Source organism: Trachemys scripta, chromosome 25 (genome assembly GCF_013100865.1).
Source record: "Trachemys scripta elegans isolate TJP31775 chromosome 25, CAS_Tse_1.0, whole genome shotgun sequence".
NCBI classification, from domain to species: Eukaryota; Metazoa; Chordata; order Testudines; family Emydidae; genus Trachemys; species Trachemys scripta.
Window position 1 is genome coordinate 4586852 of NC_048322.1, and position 12187 is coordinate 4599038.

A 12187-nucleotide genomic window follows, 5' to 3' on the forward strand; every position below is an offset into this window, starting at 1 on the left:
CAACCCAAAAATCACCCAAAGTCCCAAAAGTCCAACAACCCAAAAGTCTCTGTCCCTAGTCAGTGCAGCCCCCGAGTTCAAAAGTTTATCTGTAGAGTTTTACCTCCCAGCCTGGGGGCGGAGCACACAGCAGTGTTAAGAGGTACCTTACGTGGTCCAAGACCAACTGCCCTGCCTTTCCATGGGGTTCTGCTGCAGCTTTCACCCCAAGCCACTCCAGGAACTGCTCCACTCCAGTCATTCCACAAACTGCTCTACCAGTAATATATCTTCACATTCTTCCACAGCACTCAGTGGTTTCAGCTTGTAGTAAGGGAAACTCAGTGGTAGTACACCATTAGCCCAAAGTGAATTCAGCTGAGCAGTCTGTAACTAGACTCTTAATAGCATCCACAGTAGAGAAAGAAGAAGATACAATTGGTATTTCAAGCCCTCAAAGGGGATCATACCCTCAAATACAAATATTTGTCTCCAGCCTCTCTTTTTTCACTGGGTTTTGGAACCCATGTCCCTTGTCCCCCTGTTCAAAGCAGGACCAACATCAACTAACTCATCCCAGCCAGGGCTTTTCATTGGGTGGCTAGGTGGAAGGTGCTCGCAGGATGGTTTAAGCCAGAGCAGTGGCCTCCCTCACAGCCAAAGTGGCCACAGCAGCAAGCCCTCCCTTTGGCCCTGTCCGCATGGAGATCAATGTACCACAGGGTGATGGAGGCCAATTTCAGGAATGTTCCACTGAAGGTGAGCAACTGTCCCCAGAACATACAGACGGGAGCCTTAAAGTATCTGCAAAGACATCCACATACCATTCCCAAGCACGGACAGCCAAGAACACGACCTCACCTGACAATTTGGGAAGTGAAGGAATATGAAGGGGGTGAACTCTGCATGGCTCAGATACAAGGTAACAGTTCTGGTGTGATGGGGAAGGAGGGAATCTCTGAGTCACCCCACCTCCTTCCAGTGTCACAGAGCCTGAAATGACACTTATTTCCCTGACATTGCTCCAGCTCTTCATTACATTTGAATATATTTTAAATGAGAAAAATAGTCAACAAAATAATTACTGTTCCGCACGATCCAGGGTAATGTGAGAACTGGGAATGAGACAATTTGTCCTCAGAGAGGAACTTGACGACTTGAACAATAACTTTTCACTGGAGGAAGAGTATAAATGTGAATCTCCAGGTTGGTGTAGATGAGGAAATGTGGTGGTGGTTAGGTCAGATCCGGAGGAACTGTGCTAGATAACCCCATCCACTTTCCATGGCCCATGTCTTTACTGCAAGAATAGCTGTCTTTTTACATCAGGAAAGCAAACTCAAGCTAGCTAACTCCATGGAAACCACAGAGATGAGGCCCAGGTAGATTTTATCTCAATGTAGCTGGTTGAAGACACCCCATTTCTCCCCCACCTGGGGTGATGGACATTCCTGGTAGAAAGGACACACACTCCCATGACGCACAGGACAATGGAGTTGATAGAAAGGACCACAGGATCCACCCCAAAGAAGGGCAGCCTTCAAAAGTGGGCAACTCGTGTGGGAGCTGAGGGACTACAGTGTGCAAAAGATACAAACAGCCTTAATGGTCACTACCTGGGAACTGTCAAAAGAATTAAAGAAAAAAAGTCTTCTAACAGCTCTAGAGAAGGTTTTTATGAAGTTTATCTCCTCTATGGATTCTCTGATGATAGATAAGGCCTGAGCTTTGAGTGAAGCTTTTTCCACACTCACAGCATTCATAGGGTCTCTGTTGTGTATGGATTCTGTGATGTGTAATAAGGGTTGAGCTCTGAGAGAAGCTTTTCCCACACTCACAGCATTCATAGGGTTTCTCTCCCGTGTGGACTCTCTGATGAGAGATATGGGAGGAGATGTCAGTGAAACTTTTCCCGCACTCACTGCATTCATAGGGTCTCTCTCCTGTGTGGATCCTCTGATGTGTAGTAAGGTTTGAACTTCGAGTGAAGCTTTTCCCACACTCACAGCATTCATAGGGCCGCTCTCCCGTGTGGATTCTCTGATGAGAGATAAGGGCTGATCTCTGAGTGAAGCTTTTCCCGCACTCGCAGCATTTGTAGGGTCGCTCTCCTGTGTGGATTCTCTGATGAGAGAGAAGGGCTGAGCTATGGTTGAAGCTTTTCCCGCACTCACTGCATTCATAGGGTCTCTCCCCCGTATGGATTCTCTGATGGGTAGAAAGGTCTGAGCTCTGAGTGAAGCTTTTCCCGCATTCACAGCATTCATAGGGTCTGTCTCCTCTGTGTATTCGCTGATGTCTAATAAGGGCTGAGGTATGATTGAAGCTTTTCCCACACTCACAGCATTCATAGGGTCTCTCTTTCGTGTGGATTATTTCATGTCGAATAAGGGCTGAGCGGTAATTGAAGTTTTTCCCACACTCACTGCATATATACTCTCTCTTTTCCATGAGGATTTTCTCCTGGGATGTAGTTTCCTTGAGGTCCTTGTGAGTTTCCTGATAATTAATGGGTTCATCCACTTTCTCCTCTGACTGGTTTCCCTGCTCTCTGTCTGGTCTGTGGTAATTTTCACCAGCTTTTCCCGGCTCATGGCGCCTGGACACATTCCCTTTGGATCTTTGCAGTAATGCTCCATGCGGTTCTACTAGCTCAGCATCTTCCCGGTGAGGATTCTGCTCCTTGTTCTCCCTCACCACCCCATCACCTGCTAGAATAGAAGAGAAATCTCAGAATTAGGGATGGAAAAGCAGAGAGCAAACCCAAGTAAGTGCTGAAGAGACAGAAAATAAAAATCAGGGACTGAATTCCCCCAAACTCTTCCCCATACGGGACAGTGGGGAATCAATTCTGCTCCACATCCAGGGCTGGCCTTTAGGGTGGGCCATACGGGTGGCCTGCCCAAGGGGGTGCCGTGCACAGAGTTTGGATTCCCACCTGACCTGGGGATGAGAGGTTCGCTGGGCTGATGGAGACGGCATGGCAGGAAGGCGAGCAGCAGCGTGGGGGAGGGGGAGAGACCCGAGCTGCAGGGGGCCATTGGATGACCAGACGTCAAAGCCAGGTGACTGCTCTGGAGCAGGGATGCCCCTCCTCCGCCCTGCTCCACGTGTGCAGCTGCTGCTGTTCCTCTCCCCGCATGCCTCCGCCCATCCATGGAGTCACCCAGGGCCACTCCAGACTGGGAGCATCCTCCTGACTGCTCTGGGGGGGGTGGGGGCTGATTGATGGTGGGGTGTCCCCCTCCCACCCACCCGTGTACCCGATTTCCACTACGCTGGGGTGCTGGGACAGGGGGAATCTGCGTGTGCTGCTGCCTCTCTGGGACCGGAGCTGCTGGCAGCTGCTTGTGTCTGAACAAGCCTAGTTCAGGCTCCTGACCCTGAGAGCTTTCTTAAAGAGACAGTGAGCTCACTCACTCAGGCACACACACACTTCCCTTCATACCCTCCCCTCAACACACACACACACACTCCTTCACACACCCCCTTTAAGACACACACACACACACACACACACACACACACTCCTTCACACCATCCCCCCAACATACACACTAGGGCTCCCTACATCCAGGTCACTTCCCCACCTGGGTTGTGCTGAGGCACCAGGAGCTGCTGCTCTCCTGCCCTCCCCTTACACAGCCTACAGGGAAAGTGACCTGGATGTAGGAAGCCCTGATATCGCTCCTTGCTCCCCGTTCCCAGCCCCCCAGGGCTCTGTGAGACAGAGGAGCAGCAGTCCAGTGGGGGAGCGAGCAGCAATGCCACCTTCTTTGTGCATCCAGGTCAGGTTCCCCATGTGAGTGCAGGAGGGGGATGCAGGGGTTGGTGTGAAGGGGCACAGTGCAGGGGTTAGGTGCTCAGGAGGGGGCAGGTGTTGGGGTGCAGTAGGTGGACAGGGATTGGGATGAGGAGGCATGCACAGTGCAGGGGTTAGGGGCACAGGAGGGAGGTTCAGGGCGTAGCAGTGAAGGGTTGCATGGATTGAGGCACAGGAGGGAGGGGCAGGAGTTGGGGTGAAGGGGCACAGTGCAGCAGTTAGGGGCACAGGAGGGGCAGGGGTTGGTGTGCAGTAGGGGGCAGAAGTTAGGAATAAAGGGGGTGTAGGGATTAGGGGTGCAGGATGGGAGCAGGCATTTGGGGTGAAGTGGGCATAGTGCAGGGGTTAGGGGGGAAGGAAGGGTGGGGAGCCCATAGGGGCCAGGGGCAATGGGAGGGTGCCACACCCATGGGGGCCAGGGGCACCAAAATACAAGTTCACCCAGGGTGCCATTTTCCCAAAGCCCGGCCCTGTCCACATCCCATCCAAACACTCAGTAGGAAAGGAGGGAGCTGCTGCCAAGGTGTCAATCATAATCAGAAGGAAGCCAGGAGTGAGATCTTCTGGGGACTATTCTGAGCTCACAAAGTCTTTGTGGGGAATCTCAGCTGTTTCTCTCAGGCACTTACAGTGTCTGGGTTGGTTTAATGTTTCCTCACTTGTGCAGGGACTTCTCAGGATCTCACTTTCCTCTGAACCCTGGAGATCCAGGACCCATGGCTCTTCCCCTCCTTCCAGCTGGGAGATCACATAGGGTTTGGAAACTGGAAGCCCTGCTCAAGGGAAAGAAAACAAGCGACGTCAGGTGAATTCATAGGCCATTTTTCATTAAAAAAAATTCTGTTAATTTAAAACCAATAAAATCTCAGGGCCAGCTCCCCAGGTGCTCAAAGGTGCAGAACACTCAGCTTATGAGGGATTTAACTATTCCCATCTTTGCTGGGAACATACACAGCCAGACACTCATTATCAAACAGGCTCCTAAAACACAGAGAATGGAACTGCATGTCCCAGAATGTGAAGATTCCAGACAGAGGGCAAATCTCCCTGGCACTGCTTCTAACTGACATCGAGGTCCACAGACAACGAGAGAGTCCTGGGGATGCTGGGAACAGTAAGCATGGGCTGGTGGGGTTCAGTGGAGTAAGGAACAGGAAGGGCAGGGATATTACTGAATGCAGGATCTAAGCAGCATTAGATGTCAGAAAAGCACATACTGCGGCATTAGGGAACCTAGTGAGTCAGGTGTAAAGGGAGAGATTATAAAAAACACTGTGTGTGGAGAAAGCTGGCAAATTAGATGGTGTAGTTCAGGAGCCACAGACTATTTCTTTTGCCAAAGGAGAATGTGAAAAATAAGCATCAGGCCATGTGACTTCGGGAGGGACAAAGTCGAAGATCCAAAGAACATGCAGGGAAGAGAGACTGCGGCTCTTGCAGGTGGGGATGGAAAAGGAAGAGTCTCCGTGGTTCATGGAGCCAATTAGTTCATTTGATCATTCATTGATCATTGTTATGGTCATCTCATATGTTATTTCAAATGTAATCATTGTGTACTAAATAGATTTAAGTTGTAGGTATAGACAGAAGTAAGACAAGGAGAGCCCTGCATGGATACAAAATTTGTATCCTCATCCAATCCGTGATCCACAAAAATGGTCCATGGATATCTGCAGATTTTCAGGGCTCTAGATACAAAATTTGTACCCACAGCCGATCCGCAAAAATGGTCCACATTCTCCACCGGGAGACGTGATCAAAACGAAGGGCTAAGGCAATGAATCATAAAATCTTCAAATATAGGGCTGGAAGGACCTCAAGAGGTCGTCAACTCCATTCCCGTAGCCCTGTGGCAGGATCAGGTATAAGTATGCCATAAGTTCATCTGACCTGTTCTTAAAACCCTCCTGTGACAAGGATTCCACAACCTCTCTTTGTAATCTATTCCAGTACTTCTCTATCCTTATACCTGGAAAGTTTTTTTGTATTACCCACCCTCAAACTCCCGTGCAGCAGATCAAGCCAATTACTTCTCCTCCTACCTTCAGTGGACATGACGAACAATTAATCACTGTCCTCTTATAATAACCTTTGACACATTTGAAGACTGTTCTTAGGTCTCCCCTCACTCTTTTCTCAAGACTAAACATACCAAGTTCTTTCAGCCTTCTGTCATAGGTCATGTTCGAGGATGAGGAGGTAGTGTTTTTCTTCTGAATGGAGATGTGCAAGGTGAGGTAAGAGAAAAGAATGTTGGAGCAACTGAGACAGGAGAGGATGACAAGAGCTCTAGCTGCACGGATGGCTAGGAAAGGCCAGATGTTAGGGAAGTTACACAAAAAGAAAATGCAAGGTGTAGGCACAGCCTAGATAGGAGGCCCTAGAGCAGTGGTTCCCAAACTTTTTGGCATCATGCCCCCTTTTTAATTTTTGAGAAACCCTCACGCCCTCCCACCTGTTCTTTACCAACTCCCTCAATCCTTGTTCCCGACCGCCCCGTCCGGGACCTCACCCCCTATCCAACCTCCCCTGCTCCCTGTCTCCTGACTGCCCCGACCCCTAACCACACCCCCCCCCCCTACCGGCCCCCCCCGGACCCCCCTGCCTATCCCCCCCCCCCCCCGGCTCCCTGTCCCCCAACTGTCCCCCCGGGACCTCCTGCCCCATATCCAACTCCCCCTCCCCCTGCTCCCTTACCAGGCCACTCAGAGGGGCAGGACTGGCTTATTGGAAAGCCTGGGAGGTGGGCAGGCACAAGCTGTGCTGCTTGCATGGCTGTGGGGGAGGATGGACAGGAGAAGAGGGGCTGGGGGCTAGCCTCCCTGGCCGGCAGCTCAAGGACCGGGCAGCCTGGCGCTCCCCTTGGAATTTCTTCATGCCCCCCAGTTTGGGAACCAGTGCCCTAGAGGGAGCTCCATGACAAAGGTATTGCACAGTTATGGGCCTCAGTGACAGGCAGGACAATGGTGCTGTTTGCGATGGTAGAGAAAGAAGGTGGGGGAGGGTTTGGGGGAAATAGTAAGAGCTTTGCTTCAGTTGTTGAGCTTTAGCTGATGGCTGGACATCGATGAGGAGATGAGAGAGAGACAGAGAGAGGCTGAGATTTCAGTTGGGACAGAAGAAGACAGGTCAGGAGCAGAGAGGTAGAACTGTGAGTTAGGAGCACAGAGATGGTAGTTGAATGTGTGTGTGCGGATGAGATTACCCAGAAATAAGGTGCAGAGGAAGAAAAGAAGGGGACCAAGGATGGAGCTCTGTGGAACCCAAACAGAAGGTTGGAATGGGGGTGAGCAGGATCATTCTAAGGACACTCTAAGGCAGCGATTGGAGAAGGAGGATGATGTGACTCATCATGGACCTCTTGATGCCACCTGGCAGAGGGCACAGCGTGCCTAATGTTTTACTGGGATCCCACAGACCAGGTAGCACATATTAGTTCACCTAAAGATGGCCTGTCAGGTGCCTGTCGAGGAACTAGTTAGGTAGGTCTAAGGTAGCTCTTAAAAGCTTTGCCAGTCCAGCGCTGTTGTTTAAGGCTGTGAAAAAGTGCACACACACATGCGCACACACACACACCACCCAACATAGCTCTGCTGGCAAAAGCTCAATTATAGACACAGCTAGAGTGGCAAAAGCAGCCATTTTTTAAAACAGGAAACTAAATGCTCATAAGCTACATTAACACAGTTAAGGTTGCCCAGTGCTGCCTCCTGCCTTGCACAGTATGGATGGTGACTAAACTTAAACCTCCACAAACCAGGAAATGAGAAGTTAATGTAAACGCCACCCCTCCAATGCAATCTTAACTTTGCCTCCAACCCTTAACCCTGCAGCTGGCAAGAACCACTGATATTGGTTCTGTGTGGGCGGTGGAAAGGTTAACAAACTGCCACAGGAACTCAGGTAATCAGCTCAACGCTGCAGTAACGGGATGAATTCTGTGCTCTGTGGTATAAAGGACATCAGAGTAGATGACCTAATAGTCACATCTGGCCTTAAAATCTATGAACCTATAATCAATACAAGGAAAGACTAAGAGAATGTGCCATTGTTTGTGTTGTGTTCACAGATGGGAATCCCAACATTTATCCGCATGCCCTCCAGCTGTGTGCACGGGTCAGCTGAAGCTGTAACTGGATGATGGAGGGATTGGTTGGAGCAGCTTGGCAGAGCAGTGACTGTGCTATGAAGAGAGGTGCATGTGAAACTGGGAAGGCCAATTCTGCCTCATTTCCATGCTGAGTTTTGCAGGCTTTGTCAGTAAAGGTGCCCAAGGGCGTGTTCTTGCCATGGGGAATGTCAGCACTCTGGTTCTAGTGATCTGTGAGGCTTAGTGAGGGCTAAGTGAAGGCAGTGATTGAAAAGGAAAACTCAGATTGAGGGCAAAGGGGTGGTAACACTTTGCAAGTCTCAGATGGTTTGCGTGCAGGAGGTTCAGTACTGGAGTGCAGGCCAGGGGAGGAAGCTTCTGTTTGCTATGACAGAGATGAACCCGAATATTATCTTAGCAAAGAGACATTGTTAGCCTTTCTGCTATACAGCTCTGTTCCCAGAGCGTTCTGTAACAGTGGAGGAGAGAGGGCTAGTATGTGTGTCACTGGCATGTCGGGATGATGCTGAAACAGGGCAGAGCAGAGGTGGCATTGTGGGGGTGGCATGAACCTCATCTCTTCATTTCCCCGTCCAAGAACTGAGGTGACAGGAATCCTTACCCAGTGAGGTCACATTCTGACAGTTCTCCTGCATGACGTCTCTGTAGAGAGCTCTCTGAGTGGGGTCCAGCAAAGCCCACTCTTCCCTGGTGAAATACACAGCCACCTCCTCGAAGGTCACCGGCCCCTGAAAGAGCAAGAGTCCAACACTCAGAACCTGCTGCCCCACTCACAGCCCCACTATTCACGGGGGAAAGGAGCCAATCAAATGGATGCTCTGAGAGAGAGAGACAGTCAGCAAAATCCTATCCCCACACTGCTGAGAGCAGCCAGGAGGCATCAGGGTGAGGGGACAAAGAGAGAGCCCCTTGTCTCTCCCAGCAGATCCATCACACACCTTCTACCCAGAGACTGATACAGGAGATGGAGTCCCCAGTAGGGTCCAGGCACAGCCCCATGGTAGGAATCCCAGCACCCTCCCCACTGCCAGCAGCTGGATGTGAGGGGCGGGACATCTTCCCTACACCTCCCTGGTGGGTGCCCCCTTTCCATGCCACACCAGCCTCTGGCCAGCAGGCTGAGGGTTCAGCACTGGAAGTCTGGTCAGTTTTCCCCGCCCTGCCCAGAGAGTTGGTTTCTCTGTTTCCTGTTTCACAAATTAGGGAATTTTCTCCCCCAACAACCAAGCATTTGTTCCGTGGAGCTAGGCCCACATTAAACAAGTCCCAGCAGGTTTGTCACACTCTGTCCCCCTCCCTTTCTTTACTCAGAGTATTCCCTGCCCCCTCCAGCCCTAACTCCCCAGAAGTTGCCACCTTATCAGTATTTACTGCCCCTCTCCCTCCAGCAGGAACCCACCAGCAACCCCCCAATAACCCCTACCCGAGCTAGCTCCACTGTGACCATTTCTCTTCCCTGTCCCATGGGAGGCTGGGATGAGCTGGAGCGAGACGTGGGCATCATTCTGCAGCCTGGCAGGGCGAGAAGGGCAGTTGTGGAGGTTTCAGAACAGGCTTTAGTTCATTTCACATCACGATTCCCCCAGGCCCTTTCCCTGCAGACACAGATTGTAGATTCTGCCATGTTGGGAACATGCTCAGTCCCCATAGTGCAGCACAGACCTTGCCCCTGTCCTCCCCCCACCACCCACCCCCACTCCGCCAACCAGGACTAAACCCATCGAGACATTTTCAAACCCTCCCACCAACAGACTGTGAGTTAAACACTGGAATAGACCAGAACCAAAATAGCCCCTTTGGGGGGATTCCCCCTGACACTGTCCCCAGGGCAGCACACTCCTGCAGCAGGGGAACAGGGAGAGTCAGGGGCTGGTTTTTCCTCTCTGCTCCTCACCTTGTTCACAGGTGACTCTGTGCAGGGATGCTGCAGTGAGTTTGCCTGAGTGGGTTAGAGATCTGGAAATCTGTCACCGTCCCATTTTCCTCCTCTTTCCTAGCACCCTACCCCCCTGGATGGGAACTGTGGTCACCATCCCATTCTTGGGGGCTCTCTTTTCCGTGACTGGCCCCGCTCTGCACATGCGGGGAAGGGGGCACCAGTCAGGAAGACCTGCTTTATCCACACAAGTTACTGGACAGAATAGAGAGCCAGGGGAGAAATTGAAGGGTTTGGTGAAGCAGGTCAGCCTTGCTGACCATGATCCCTTCTAGCCTTTATGGCAGCAGCTCTGGGCTCCCGCACCCCCGGGGAGCAGAGATGGGGGGGGGGCACTGTGCAGAGTCAGGTACCTGCCCAGCCCCAAGGTCTCAGTCACCTGGAGTCACAGCTCAGGAGTTACCGTCAGCAGAGTCCGGGGCGGTTTCTAGCCGGAGAAGGTCCCCCCCGGCCGGGCACGGAGGGGTTAATGACGGGCTCTCCCCAGCACAGACTCCGCTGGGGAAGCAGCAGCTGCTCAGCTCCCAGGTCACAATAGAGGCGGCAGAGTCTGGTCTTTCAGGAGCTGCGCGGGGTCTGCTGCTCTCGGTTCTTTGTTCTCCCAGCTCCTGCCTCCTTCCTCCCGGCACCCACCGCTCCCAGCTGCTCCAGCCCCTTCCTGTGCCCTGCAAACCCCCCCCGGGCTGCAGCGCTCCCCCCCCCCCCCCCCCCTCTGGCTCCCCTCAGGAGGGGCCGATCCAGCTCCAGGAGAGCACGTGCCCCCCGGGAAACGGGACAGGGATCAAGTGTCCCAGCCAGAGGGGGAAGGGGGCAGCCCAGGAGTTCTCAGACTGGGGGTTACAGCCCCGGGGGGGCTGCGAGGTTATTATGTGGAGGTCACAAGCCCCCAGCTCTGCAGGCAGCGACAGCAGCGCAGAAGTGAGGGTGGCAATGGAGCGCAAAGTCTGCTGAGAAAAGTGATATTGACAAATGTCCTCACAGCTCCAGTATTAAACAGTATTTTTTTTTAAATTCTGCTTTTAACAATAATTCAATCAAAGTGTATTTTAGGCTTAATTTAAAAGTGGTGAGAAAAGTTAAATTAATTTTAAAGAACCGGGTTATAAATTAAGCATTTTAAATAATGTTAAATATAAAAAATGTGTTTTGAATTGACAAGGGGGGGTCACACTCAGATGCTTGCTTTGTGAAATGGGTCATCAGTTCAAAAAGTTTGAGAACCGCTGGGTTAGACAGGGAAAGAGGAGAGAGAGACACTGAAAAAGGCCTGCAGGGGAAATACCTGGGGAGAGGGGTTCCCAACTCCCAAATCTGCCCCTCTCCATTTACTGCCCCATCCCTGGCCTGTATCTCCAGTGCGGAGGACATCACAGATCCCCCTCTCTGCCAAGGGGGCTTGCACAGGTATTTCCTTCCTGCCAGGCCCCTGCCTCACTGAATAGTTGCAGAAATTCATTGGTGCTCCTCCCCTCCCCCCTGCTTCTTTCTGTGACCCTTCGGCCAGTTGGAGTGGGCAGCAACACAGGCCGGGTTCAATCTCTCGGGTTCCTTTTCAACAACACAGAACCTGCTCGAGCCCCCACCCAGTGACCTGGGACAATTCCACACCACCCTGGGTGCCTCTAGAGGCAACACTTCCCCACTCGCAAGCACCGAGTCTGAGGCTGTGTCTACACTACCAATGCCAATGACGGGTTCCGTTCGATAACGATCCACTGCAGAACGGACCGACACACGTTCATTTTCATCCTCTGAGTCAGGAAACCCACAAAAGCCTCTTCTTTTGTACTGGGACAGGCAAAAATAAGGTGACACTAAATTATTCTGATTGCTAAAAGCAGGTTTAGGGGGTTGTGTATTTTTTGGGAAAGAATCAATACTGATCCTTCTAACTAGCAAGGTGAGCTAAAAGAAAGAACACAAACAAACCTTGTCAGTAAAGACTAATGTCCTAAATGGGAAATCAGCAGTGGTTTGTAGCTGGGGGAGTGTATAGTCTGAATGTGTATGACCCAACCCCAGCCCCTCATAGCAGTAGTGCTTGGCACTCTCTCTGGGCATTGGTGTGGTGGCTGAGTGGTTAACCAAGCAGTGACAATCCAAGAAGGTTCCTTGAGTAGGTTTCACTCCTGAGGAGATTCTGCACCCAGGAGTAAAGTTTGAATCTTGCAGATGGCTTGCAGAGTATGTATCAGGCTGCCTCTGCCCAGGAAATACCACACTGCTCTTCCAGGAAAGGATGCCCTGCTGCAGAAGAAACCATGTAACTGGAGGCATAGCTAAGGTTATGATTTAATCACGAGTATTTTTAGTAAATGTCATAGACAGTTCATGGACA

The 12187-nt window shown here is 51.4% G+C and overlaps 3 protein-coding genes across 5 annotated transcripts in view; 1 reads left to right on the forward strand and 2 right to left on the reverse strand.

Annotated features, from left to right (window-relative positions):
- Positions 1 to 12187, reverse strand: part of LOC117869997 (zinc finger protein 883-like) — a 929932-nt gene that overhangs the window by 343892 nt on the left and 573853 nt on the right. The gene's annotated exons all lie outside the window — the stretch shown is intronic.
- Positions 1 to 12187, forward strand: part of LOC117870029 (zinc finger protein 501-like) — a 561112-nt gene that overhangs the window by 35131 nt on the left and 513794 nt on the right. The window lies entirely within an intron of this gene.
- LOC117870030 (zinc finger protein 805-like) lies at positions 23 to 10519 on the reverse strand. The gene is made up of 5 exons (XM_034757208.1): positions 10229 to 10519; positions 9337 to 9425; positions 8515 to 8641; positions 4432 to 4575; positions 23 to 2690 (listed from the first exon to the last, which is right to left on the reverse strand). Exons 2-5 carry the CDS (start codon positions 9415 to 9417, stop codon positions 1642 to 1644), a joined length of 1401 nt encoding a protein of 466 aa, XP_034613099.1. The 5' UTR covers positions 9418 to 9425; positions 10229 to 10519; the 3' UTR covers positions 23 to 1641.